This window comes from Ascaphus truei, chromosome 6 (genome assembly GCF_040206685.1).
Source record: "Ascaphus truei isolate aAscTru1 chromosome 6, aAscTru1.hap1, whole genome shotgun sequence".
Taxonomy (NCBI): Eukaryota; Metazoa; Chordata; class Amphibia; order Anura; family Ascaphidae; genus Ascaphus; species Ascaphus truei.
The window spans coordinates 141,141,675-141,153,869 of NC_134488.1; the positions used below are offsets into that span (position 1 = coordinate 141,141,675).

The window sequence follows — 12,195 nt, forward strand, 5'->3', positions numbered from 1 at the left end:
AGAGTCAGCCCTTACTCAAATGTCTTCATGCATGGTCTTCATGATCTTCATGATCTTCATGTATTGTCGTGATGTCTACATCTGAACCTGAATTATGGAAGAAATGGCCCATCCTGTATCCTGATGGCTTTCTTGTCCAAACCTTTCAGTAAGTGTCTATATTTTGAATGTTATTTGTATAATCTGTTGTGTTCACCTTTTTCAAGGAATAAATTATATTTTATCATATCTAAGCCTCGTTCAGTTCAACCCAGTTATATTTTTGGTGTATTATTATAGCCTGTTACAAAGTTACCGTCACAGGGTAATAGGAGGAGTTATAGGGAGGGGTTATATGGGGTAATAGGAGGAGTTATAGGAAGGGGTTATATGGGGTAATAGGAGGAGTTATAGGGAGGGGTTATATGGGGTAATAGGAGGAGTTATAGAGAGAGGTTATATGGGGTAATAGGAGGGGTAATAGGGAGCGGTTATATGGGGTAAAAGTAGGAATTATAGGGAGCGGTTATATGGGGTAATAGGAGTTATAGGGAGCAGTTATATGGGTAATATGAGTTATAGGGAGGGGTTATATGGGGTAATAGGAGTTATAGAGAGTGGTTATATGGGGTAATAGGAGGGGTTATAGGGAGGGGTTATATGGGGTAATAGGAGGAGTTATAGGGAGTGGTTATATGGGGTAATAGGAGGAGTTATAGGGACATGTTATATGGGGTAATAGGAGGAGTTATAGGGAGTGGGTATATGGGGTAATAGGAGGAGTTATAGGGAGTGGTTATATGGGGTAATAGGAGGAGTTATAAGGAGCGGTTATATGGGGTAACAGGAGGAGTTATAGGGAGCGGTTATATGGGGTAATAGGAGGAGTTATAGGGAGTGGTTATATGGGGTAATAGGAGGAGTTATAGGGAGATGTTATATGAGGTAATAGGAGGAGTTATAGGAAGTGGTTATATTGGGTAATAGGAGGAGTTATAGGGAGGGGTTATATGGGGTAATAGGAGGAGTTATAGGGAGCGGGTATTTGGGGTAATAGGAGGAGTTATAGGGAGATATGGGGTAATAGGAGGAGTTATAGGGAGCGGGTATTTGGGGTAATAGGAGGAGTTATAGGGAGAGATTATATGGGGGAATAGGAGGAGTTATAGGGAGTGCTTATATGGGGTAATAGGAGGAGTTATAGGGAGATATGGGGTTAATATGAGGAGTTATAGGGAGGGGTTATATGGGGTAATAGGAGGAGTTATAGGGAGATATGGGGTAATATGAGGAGTTACAGGGAGGGGGTATATGGGGTAATAGGAGGAGTTATAGGGAGTGCTTATATGGGGTAATAGGAGGAGTTATAGGGAGTGCTTATATGGGGTAATAGGAGGAGTTATAGGGAGATATGGGGTAATATGAGGAGTTACAGGGAGGGGGTATATGGGGTAAAAGGAGGAGTTATAGGGAGCGGGTTTTTGGGGTAATAGGAGGAGTTATAGGGAGCGGGAATATGGAACCAAGTGATGGAGTCATTGCATATTAATGAGCCCATACTATGCATTGCTCAGTATAGAAGCTCGGTGACTCAGTACTCACGGTGACCGTGGCCAGCAGCCCCTCCGGTACATTGGCGACGATGATGCCGATGAGGAAGATGACGGCCTCCAGCCAGGAATAGCCCAGTATGAGCGAGAGGATGAAGAAGCTGATTCCCAGGAAGACAGCCACGCCGGTGATCAGGTGGATGAAGTGTTCAATCTCCTTAGCTATTGGCGTCTTCCCCACCTCCAGACCCGACGCCAACGTGGCGATACGACCCATCACCGTCCGGTCCCCCGTGGCGACAACCACTCCGCGGGCCGTACCTGCCGAGCGCCCACTGAGATCACTCACAGAGCTCGTACGCAACTTAATGATACACGCGTGTGCCACACCATTATTTGTTTCATTAATATATACAATACCTAAGACCTACGCCTCCGCGTGCTTGCGGAAGCGTAGGCGAGCCCCTACTAAAGCCGCTCTCATTGCAGCTGTAGGGGCTCAGTGCTGAGCGGAACCGCGCCTCAGCGCGCCTCCGCCAGCAAGCGGTAAACATGGCCGAGGCCTAAGACTTCACTGCCAAACACCACATCTATTCCCTCCCACTCCCTGCACAGGAGCCTGCAGAGAGAGGCTCTATCTCCTGGGCATAACTCCCTCCCTCCCACTCCCTACACAGGAGCCTGCAGAGAGAGGCTCTATCTCCTGGGCATACCTCCCTCCCTCCCACTCCCTGCACAGGAGCCTGCAGAGAGAGGCTCTATCTCCTGGGCATACCTCTCTCCCTCCCACACCCAGCACAGGAGCCTGCAGAGAGAGGCTCTATCTCCTGGGCATACCTCTCTCCCACACCCAGCACAGGAACCTGCAGAGAGAGGCTCTATCTCCTGGGCATACCTCTCTCCCTCCCACTCCCTGCACAGGCGCCTGCAGAGAGAGGCTCTATCTCCTGGGCATACCTCTCTGCCACACCCAGCACAGGAGCCTGCAGAGAGAGGCTCTATCTCCTGGACATACCTCTCTCCCTCCCACTCCCTGCACAGGCGCCTGCAGAGAGAGGCTCTATCTCCTGGACATACCTCTCTCCCTCCCACACCCAGCACAGGAGCCTGCAGAGGAAGGCTCTATCTCCTGGGAATACCTCTCTCCCTCCCACACCCAGCACAGATGCCTGCAGAGAGAGGCTCTATCTCCTGGACATACCTCTCTCCCTCCCACTCCCTGCACAGGCGCCTGCAGAGAGAGGCTCTATCTCCTGGGCATACCTCTCTGCCACACCCAGCACAGGAGCCTGCAGAGAGAGGCTCTATCTCCTGGACATACCTCTCTCCCTCCCACTCCCTGCACAGGCGCCTGCAGAGAGAGGCTCTATCTCCTGGACATACCTCTCTCCCTCCCACACCCAGCACAGGAGCCTGCAGAGGAAGGCTCTATCTCCTGGGAATACCTCTCTCCCTCCCACACCCAGCACAGATGCCTGCAGAGAGAGACTCTATCTCCTGGGCATACCTCTCTCCCTCCCACACCCAGCACAGACGCCTGCAGAGAGAGGCTCTATCTCCTGTGCATACCTCTCTCCCTCCCACACCCAGCACAGACGCCTGCAGAGAGAGGCTCTATCTCCTGGACATACCTCCCTCCCACACCCAGCACAGGAGCCTGCAGAGAGAGGCTCTATCTCCTGGGCATACCTCTCTCCCTCCCACTCCCTGCACAGGCGCCTGCAGAGAGAGACTCTATCTCCTGGACATACCTCTCTCCCACACCCAGCACAGGAGCCTGCAGAGAGAGGCTCCATCTCCTGGACATACCTCTCTCCCTCCCACTCCCTGCACAGGCGCCTGCAGAGAGAGGCTCTATCTCCTGGGCATACCTCTCTCCCACACCCAGCACAGGCGCCTGCAGGGAGAGGCTCCATCTCCTGGGCATACCTCCCTCCCACACCCAGCACAGGAGCCTGCAGAGAGAGGCTCCATCTCCTGGGCATACCTCTCTCCCTCCCACTCCCTGCACAGACGCCTGCAGAGAGAGGCTCTATCTCCTGGGCATACCTCCCTCCCACTCCCTGCACGGGAGCCTGCAGAGAGAGGCTCTATCTCCTGGGCATACCTCTCTCCCTCCCACTCCCTGCACAGGAGCCTGCAGAGAGAGGCTCTATCTCCTGGGCATACCTCTCTCCCACACCCAGCACAGGAGCCTGCAGAGAGAGGCTCCATCTCCTGGACATACCTCTCTCCCTCCCACTCCCTGCACAGGAGCCTGCAGAGAGAGGCTCTATCTCCTGGGCATACCTCCCTCCCACACCCTGCACAGGAGCCTGCAGAGAGAGGCTCCATCTCCTGGACATACCTCTCTCCCTCCCACACCCAGCACAGGAGCCTGCAGAGAGAGGCTCTATCTCCTGGGCATACCTCTCTCCAACACCCAGCACAGGAGCCTGCAGAGAGAGGCTTTATGTCCTGGGCATACCTCCCTCCCACACCCAGCACAGGAGCCTGCAGAGAGAGGCTCTATCTCCTGGGCATTCTTCTCTCCCACACCCAGCACAGGAGACTGCAGAGAGAGGCTCTATCTCGTGGATATACCTCCCACCCACACCCAGCACAGGAGCCTGCAGAGAGAGGCTCTATCTCCTGGACATACCTCCCCCCCACACCCAGCACAGGAGCCTGCAGAGAGAGGCTCTATCTCCTGGACATACCTCCCTCCCACACCCAGCACAGGAGCCTGCAGAGAGAGGCTCTATCTCCTGGGCATAACTCTCTCCCTCCCACTCCCAGCACAGGAGCCTGCAGAGAGAGGCTTTATGTCCTGGGCATACCTCCCTCCCACACCCAGCACAGGAGCCTGCAGAGGGAGGCTCTATCTCCTGGACATACCTCCCTCCCACTCCCTGTACAGGAGCCTGCAGAGAGAGGCTCTATCTCCTGGACATACATCCCTCCCACTCCCAGCACAGGAGCCTGCAGAGAGAGGCTCTATCTCCTGGGCATATCTCCCTCCCACACCCATCACAGGAGCCTGCAGAGGGAGGCTCTATCTCCTGGACATACCTCCCTCCCACTCCCTGTACAGGAGCCTGCAGAGAGAGGCTCTATCTCCTGGGCATACCTCCCTCCCACACCCAGCACAGGAGCCTGCAGAGAGAGGCTCTATCTCCTGGGCATACCTCTCTCCCTCCCACACCCAGCACAGGAGCCTGCAGAGGGAGGCTCTATCTCCTGGACATACCTCCCTCCCACAACAAGCACAGGAGCCTGCAGAGGGAGGCTCTATCTCCTGGGCATAACTCCCTCCCACACCCAGCACAGGCGCCTGCAGAGAGAGGCTCTATCTCCTGGACATACCTCCCTCCCACACCCAGCACAGGAGCCTGCAGAGAGAGGATCTATCTCCTGGGCATACCTCCCTCCCACACCCAGCACAGGAGCCTGCAGAGGGAGGCTCTATCTCCTGGGCATACCTCTCTCCCTCCCACACCCCGCACAGACGCCTGCAGAGAGAGGCTCTATCTCCTGGGCATACCTCCCTCCCTCCCACACCCAGCACAGGCGCCTGCAGAGAGAGGCTCTATCTCCTGGGCATACCTCCCTCCCTCCCACACCCAGCACAGGAGCCTGCAGAGAGAGGCTCCATCTCCTGGACATACCTCTCTCTCTCCCACACCCAGCACAGGAGCCTGCAGAGAGAGGCTCTATCTCCTGGGCATACCTCTCTCCCTCCCACTCCCTGCATAGGAGCCTGCAGAGAGAGGCTCTATCTCCTGGGCATACATCTCTCCCTCCCACTCCCTGCACAGGAGCCTGCAGAGAGAGGCTCTATCTCCTGGGCATACCTCTCTCCCACACCCAGCACAGGAGCCTGCAGAGAGAGGCTCCATCTCCTGGGCATACCTCTCTCCCTCCCACTCCCTGCACAGACGCCTGCAGAGAGAGGCTCTATCTCCTGGGCATACCTCTCTCCCTCCCACTCCCAGCACAGGAGCCTGCAGAGAGAGGCTCTATCTCCTGGGCATACCTCTCTCTCCCTCCCACTCCCAGCACAGGAGCCTGCAGAGAGAGGCTCTATCTCCTGGGTATACCTCTCTCCCTCCCACACCCAGCACAGATGCCTGCAGAGAGAGGCTCTATCTCCTGGACATACCTCTCTCCCTCCCACTCCCTGCACAGGCGCCTGCAGAGAGAGGCTCTATCTCCTGGGCATACCTCTCTCCCTCCCACTCCCAGCACAGGAGCCTGCAGAGAGAGGCTCTATCTCCTGGGCATACCTCTCTCTCCCTCCCACTCCCAGCACAGGAGCCTGCAGAGAGAGGCTCTATCTCCTGGACATACCTCTCTCCCTCCCACACCCAGCACAGATGCCTGCTGAGAGAGGCTCTATCTCCTGGACATACCTCTCTCCCTCCCACTCCCTGCACAGGCGCCTGCAGAGAGAGGCTCTATCTCCTGGACATACCTCCCTCCCACTCCCTGTACAGGAGCCTGCAGAGAGAGGCTCTATCTCCTGGACATACCTCTCTCCCTCCCACTCCCTGCAAAGGAGCCTGCAGAGAGAAGCTCTATCTCCTGGACATACCTCTCTCCCTCCCACTCCCTGCACAGGCGCCTGCAGAGAGAGGCTCTATCTCCTGGACATACCTCCCTCCCACACCCAGCACAGGAGCCTGCAGAGAGAGGCTCTATCTCCTGGGCATACCTCTCTCCCTCCCACACCCAGCACAGGAGCCTGCAGAGGGAGGCTCTATCTCCTGGACATACCTCTCTCCCACACCCAGCACAGGAGCCTGCAGAGAGAGGCTCTATCTCCTGGGCATACCTCCCTCCCACACCCAGCACGGGAGCCTGCAGAGAGAGGCTCTATCTCCTGGACATACCTCTCTCCCTCCCACACCCAGCACAGGACCCTGCAGAGGGAGGCTCTATCTCCTGGACATACCTCTCTCCTACACCCAGCACAGGAGCCTGCAGAGAGAGGCTCTATCTCCTGGGCATACCTCCCTCCCACACCCAGCACGGGAGCCTGCAGAGAGAGGCTCTATCTCCTGGGCATACCTCCCTCCCACACCCAGCACAGGAGCCTGCAGAGGGAGGCTCTATCTCCTGGGCATACCTCTCTCCCTCCCACACCCAGCACAGACGCCTGCAGAGAGAGGCTCTATCTCCTGGGCATACCTCCCTCCCACTCCCTGCACAGGAGCCTGCAGAGAGAGGCTCTATCTCCTGGGCATACCTCTCTCCCTGCCACTCCCTGCACAGGAGCCTGCAGAGAGAGGCTCTATCTCCTGGGCATACCTCTCTCCCACACCCAGCACAGGAGCCTGCAGAGAGAGGCTCTATCTCCTGGGCATACCTCTCTCCCTCCCACTCCTTGCACAAACGCCTGCAGAGAGAGGCTCTATCTCCTGGGCATACCTCTCTACCTCCCACTCCCTGCACAGGAGACTCCAGAGGGAGGCTCTATCTCCTGGACATACGTCTCTCCTCCCACTCATGTGTCTCGGGTATCTCGGGTGTCTCGGGTATCTCGGGTGTCTCGGGTATCTCGGGTGTCTCGGGTATCTCGGGTATCTCGGGTGTCTCGGGTATCTTGGGTATCTCGGGTGTCTCGGGTATCTCGGGTGTCTCGGGTATCTCGGGTGTCTCGGGTATCTCGGGTATCTCTCGTGTCTCGGGTATCTCTCGTGTCTCGGGTATCTCTCGTGTCTCGGGTATCTCTCGTGTCTCGGGTATCTCTCGTGTCTCGGGTATCTCTCGTGTCTCGGGTATCTCTCGTGTCTCGGGTATCTCTCGTGTCTCGGGTATCTCTCGTGTCTCGGGTATCTCTCGTGTCTCTCCCGTGTCTCGGGTATCTCTCGTGTCTCTCCCGTGTCTCGGGTATCTCTCATGTCTCTCCCGTGTCTCGGGTATCTCTCGTGTCTCGGGTATCTCTCGTGTCTCGGGTATCTCTCGTGTCTCGGGTATCTCTCGTGTCTCGGGTATCTCTCGTGTCTCGGGTATCTCTCGTGTCTCGGGTATCTCTCGTGTCTCGGGTATCTCTCGTGTCTCGGGTATCTCTCGTGTGTCGGGCAGCTCGTGTGCCTCGGGCATCTCGTGTGCCTCGGGCATCTCGTGTGCCTCGGGAATCTCGTGTGTCTCGGGCATCTCGTGTGTCTCGGGCATCTCGTGTTCCTCGGGCATCTCGTGTGTCTCGGGCATCTCGTGTGTCTCGGGCATCTCGTGTGGCTCGGGCATCTCGTGTGTCTCGGGCATCTCGTGTGTCTCGGGTATCTCGTGTGTCTCGGGTATCTCGTGTGTCTCGGGTATCTCGTGTGTCTCGGGTATCTCGTGTGTCTCGGGTATCTCATGTGTCTCGGGTATCTCATGTGTCTCGGGCATCTCGTGTGTCTCGGGTATCTCAGGGGTGCTCCAGATGTAACCCCAAAAATTGCCCCAATATGTGGATGCTATGGAAACATTACAATTTCCACAAACAACTTGACTACAGTTGAGTGCTTTTTTGTTAAACAAGCCTGCAGCGAGACGCAGCGAGACGCAGCGAGACGCAGCGAGACAAGGCGCAGAGAGACAGCGATCAGCCGTAGTGTCACACTGAGGTTCTTGGGAGAGCCCCCCACCCGAGTGTTTTCTCCCCATTACCTTCCACGCAGTTAGTGGAGAAGAATGTTATGTTTCGCGTCTCCAGGGGGTTATCGTGAGTAAAGTCAGGTGACCGCGTCTGGGGCTCCGATTCACCCGTTAGGGAGGAGTTATCCACCTGAGGGAGGAGGGAGGGAGAGAGAAAGGAGTGAGGAGGGGAATAGAGCAGGGGAGAGAGACGGGGGAAAGGGTAGAGAGAGATGATGGGGAAAGGAGAGAGAACAGCGGGGAAGATATAGAGGAGAAACAGGGGAGGAGGGAGAGGGAGAGAGAGAGGGAGAAGGAGACAAGGCGAGGAAGAAAGATGGAGAAGGTGAAGAGAGATGGGGGGAAGAGAAGGAGACAAAGGGAGGTAGAAAGACCATAGAAAAATGGTGAGAGGAGGGTTGAGAGGGAGAGAGGGGAGTAAGGGGAGAGAAAGAAGGAGACGCGAGGAAGGAGAGACAGTGAGAAAGAGAGAAGGAGAGAAGGAGACATGGGGAGAGAGAGACAGGGGAGGAAAGAGAGAAAGTGGGGGAGAGGGAGAGGAGAGAAGGAGACAACGGTGGAGAGGACATTATATTGGGTGGGGAAAAAGACAGGGGGAGGGGTAGCGATGTTGGAAGGTGTAAAGTGTGGGAATGGGGGTCCATCAGACAGAGTAATAGTTTCTGGACAATATAGCTGAACCTAGTAGCATCTCATGCAGCTAGTTGCTGAGCAATTGGTAGTGTAGCTGCTCCTGGAGGGGTATCATGTGGTGTAGCTGTCCCTATTGGGTATCTGGCAGTGTATCTGTCCATGTGGGGTATCAGGCTGTGTATCTGCCCCTGCGGGGTATCAGGCGGTGTATCTGCCCCTGCAGGGTATCAGGCGGTGTATCTGCCTGTAAGAGAACCTTAACCCCTGTCTAAATGAGGCTTCAATAGTAAGCCTGTATTGGTCTGAGGAATCCAGCAGGGAGCTGGTTAATTGCAGCTACAGACAATTAACCGGTCTCCACCTGGCTCATCAGACAGGTAGCAAAGCCTCCTGCTTACACTGCAAGAGATCTTTAGCACAGGGACCTGAAAGAGATGTTGTCTTGAGAACAGGACTGTGCTGCTAGAAAGACACCCTGAAACCAGACCTATTCCAGGACACAGGGGACCCGGGAACCCGCCAGAGGCTGGCTCCTCAACCGACACCAACCCTGACCCAGAGACTGACAAAAAGGGCCCCTGCTTACAGGTACCTCTTATAACTTTGGGGTTATAGGTTGGAAAGAGGAGTATCCTCCCAGCCCTGCAGATAGGGACTGGGAGAGTGAGTTATCTCTTACACAGGGATAGGTGGGTAAGGGGCGTATCCTCCCAGCCCTGCAGATAGGGACGGGGGGAGTGAGTTACCCCTTACACAGGGATAGGTGGGTAAGGGACGTATCCTCCCAGCCCTGCAGATAGGGACTGGGAGAGTGAGTTACCCCTTACACAGGGATAGGTGGGTTAGGGGTGTATCCTCCCAGCCCTGCAGATAGGGACTGGGAGAGTGAGTTACCCCTTACACAGGGATAGGTGGGTAAGGGGCGTATCCTCCCAGCCCTGCAGATTGGGACGGGGGGAGTGAGTTATCCCTTACACAGGGATAGGTGGGTAAGAGGCGTATCCTCCCAGCCCTGCAGATAGGGACTGGGAGAGTGAGTTACCCCTTACACAGGGATAGGTGGGTAAGGGGCGTATCCTCCCAGCCCTGCAGATAGGGACTGGTTGAGTGAGTTATCCCTTACACAGGGATAGGTGGGTAAGGGGCGTATCCTCCCAGCCCTGCAGATAGAGACTGGGGGAGTGAGTTACCCCTTACACAGGGATAGGTGGGTAAGAGGCGTATCCTCCCAGCACTGCAGATAGGGACTGGGAAAGTGAATTACCCCTTACACAGGGATAGGTAGGTAAGGGGCGTATCCTCCCAGCCCTGCAGATAGGGACTGGGAGAGTGAGTTACCCCTTACACAGGGATAGGTGGGTAAGGGGCGTATCCTCCCAGCCCTGCAGATAGGGACTGGTTGAGTGAGTTATCCCTTACACAGGGATAGGTGGGTAAGGGGCGTATCCTCCCAGCCCTGCAGATAGAGACTGGGGGAGTGAGTTACCCCTTACACAGGGATAGGTGGGTAAGAGGCGTATCCTCCCAGCACTGCAGATAGGGACTGGGAAAGTGAATTACCCCTTACACAGGGATAGGTAGGTAAGGGGCGTATCCTCCCAGCCCTGCAGATAGGGACGGTGGAAGTGAGTTATCCCTTACACAGGGATAGGATGCTTATTTATTTTGTGTTTCCTGCAAGTCCTGTTTTAAAAGAATTACCCTCCCGGCTTATACTATTGATCTCTCTTGGTATGTTTGAATATCAAAAGGTGTTCTCCTCCAACCCCCCCCCCCCCCTCTTAACTGTGTGCTGTTAATTGACCAACTGGAACAGGCTGATTTATTGGGGTGGGGGGAGGGTCATGTGACTGCTTTAGATGTATAAAACAAATATTCCCCCTGCATTGGCAGGGTAGTATTTGGCATCTTAAGAGTGATGCATTTAAAGTGATCATTTTAAGTGACAATATATAGTTAGACTATAGTTTAACTAGAGGTGACTGGGGATTTCATCTTTCTGCAAACTCTCTTACTCAAGGCAACAAACGGTGAGCTTATATGACCACACTTTGATCCCATGCTTGTTAACCTGCATATTTTAACCCCCCACACCTTTACAACTTATTTCACTGCAGCCTCTCCCAAAACTGACTGCACAAAATACATCCCACACCCACTCAGCCCACTGAAACCCTGAATTGACTCTAGCATTGCAATGCAGCAAAACATTTGACAAGGAACAGGCACACTCCTGCTGTTTAGTCTGCACACACTCACAACAGCTCCATGCAGCACTGCCTACCTCTGGCATAATGAACCTGCTATGTATCGTAACTTTTTTCTTTCTCCTGGCCTCATGGAGATGTTACTCCCTCTACACACTATAAACACCTCCATCCTGGCCCACACCCAACATCACCATATACCCTGGATTACTCAAAAGCCTTGCACTATCTACTGAATGTTGGTGGAGAACTCTAAAAACCAGCACACCAACCACTTCTCACTCTAATGGCAAACACCACAAATTTACAACTTGCAAACAACAACCCAAATTTCTACTCATACTATTACTCTCTTTAGCAGGTGATATTGAACCTAACCCAGGTCCTCCCATTTCAACTCTGTCCCATGCCCCAGATGAATTCCACCTTTGAATCCCAAAAAGGTCTATCTGTCGCCAATATAAATATCCGCAGCCTGCTGCCCAAACTGGATGAACTAAGGGCATGGTGCCTTATGCATAATCCCAAAGCCATCATTCTTACAGAAACATGGCTATCCCCTAAAACCCCTGATGCAAATATCGCCATTCAGGGATACTCCATTTTTAGAAGAGATAGGTCAAAGAGAGGAGGAGGGGTGTTATTTTATATTGCAGACACATTACAATTTACACTGTTAAACTGCCCCCCAAGCCCACCCTCTTTTGAAATTCTAGTTGGCAAAATCTGCCTCCCCTTTTCTAAGCCCGTCCTGATTGCTGGCATCTACCGCCCCCCTAAAGCCCCTCTACAATCCCTGACTGATATCACCCAGTTTCTTGGCTCCATTTCCTCTCTGAATGAGAAGAGTGAGCTGCTAGTTCTTGGGGATTTCAACTTCAATTGGCTTGACCCTAAAAACCACAAAATCCAGATACAACTCAAGTCACTTGACCTATCGCAACTCATTTCCCAACCCACACGGACAAACCTGAAATCGCACAACCATTCCTTGCTAGACTGGATTCTCTCCTCAAACCCCAGCAGAATCCAATCCTCTGGCATCCTTCCTGACATTTTCAGTGACCATGCAATAGTGTACTGTGTAAGGAAAATTAAACCGCCCCATTCAAGCCCTAAAGTTCTCCTCACTTGAACATTTAGAAACTTTAACCCACAACAGTTTCTGGATGACCTTACCAACTGCCCATGGCACAGAATCGATT

General features: G+C 54.1%; 1 protein-coding gene across 1 annotated transcript in view; it reads right to left on the reverse strand.

Annotated features, from left to right (window-relative positions):
• ATP1A3 (ATPase Na+/K+ transporting subunit alpha 3) overlaps positions 1 to 12,195 on the reverse strand; it is a gene marked incomplete at its 5' end in the record, with an annotated part of 141,926 nt that overhangs the window by 98,392 nt on the left and 31,339 nt on the right. The window contains 2 exons of the mRNA XM_075606696.1: positions 1,582 to 1,850; positions 8,163 to 8,280. Coding sequence (XP_075462811.1) covers positions 1,582 to 1,850; positions 8,163 to 8,280 — 387 coding nt within the window. The remainder of the gene's footprint in view (positions 1 to 1,581; positions 1,851 to 8,162; positions 8,281 to 12,195) is intronic.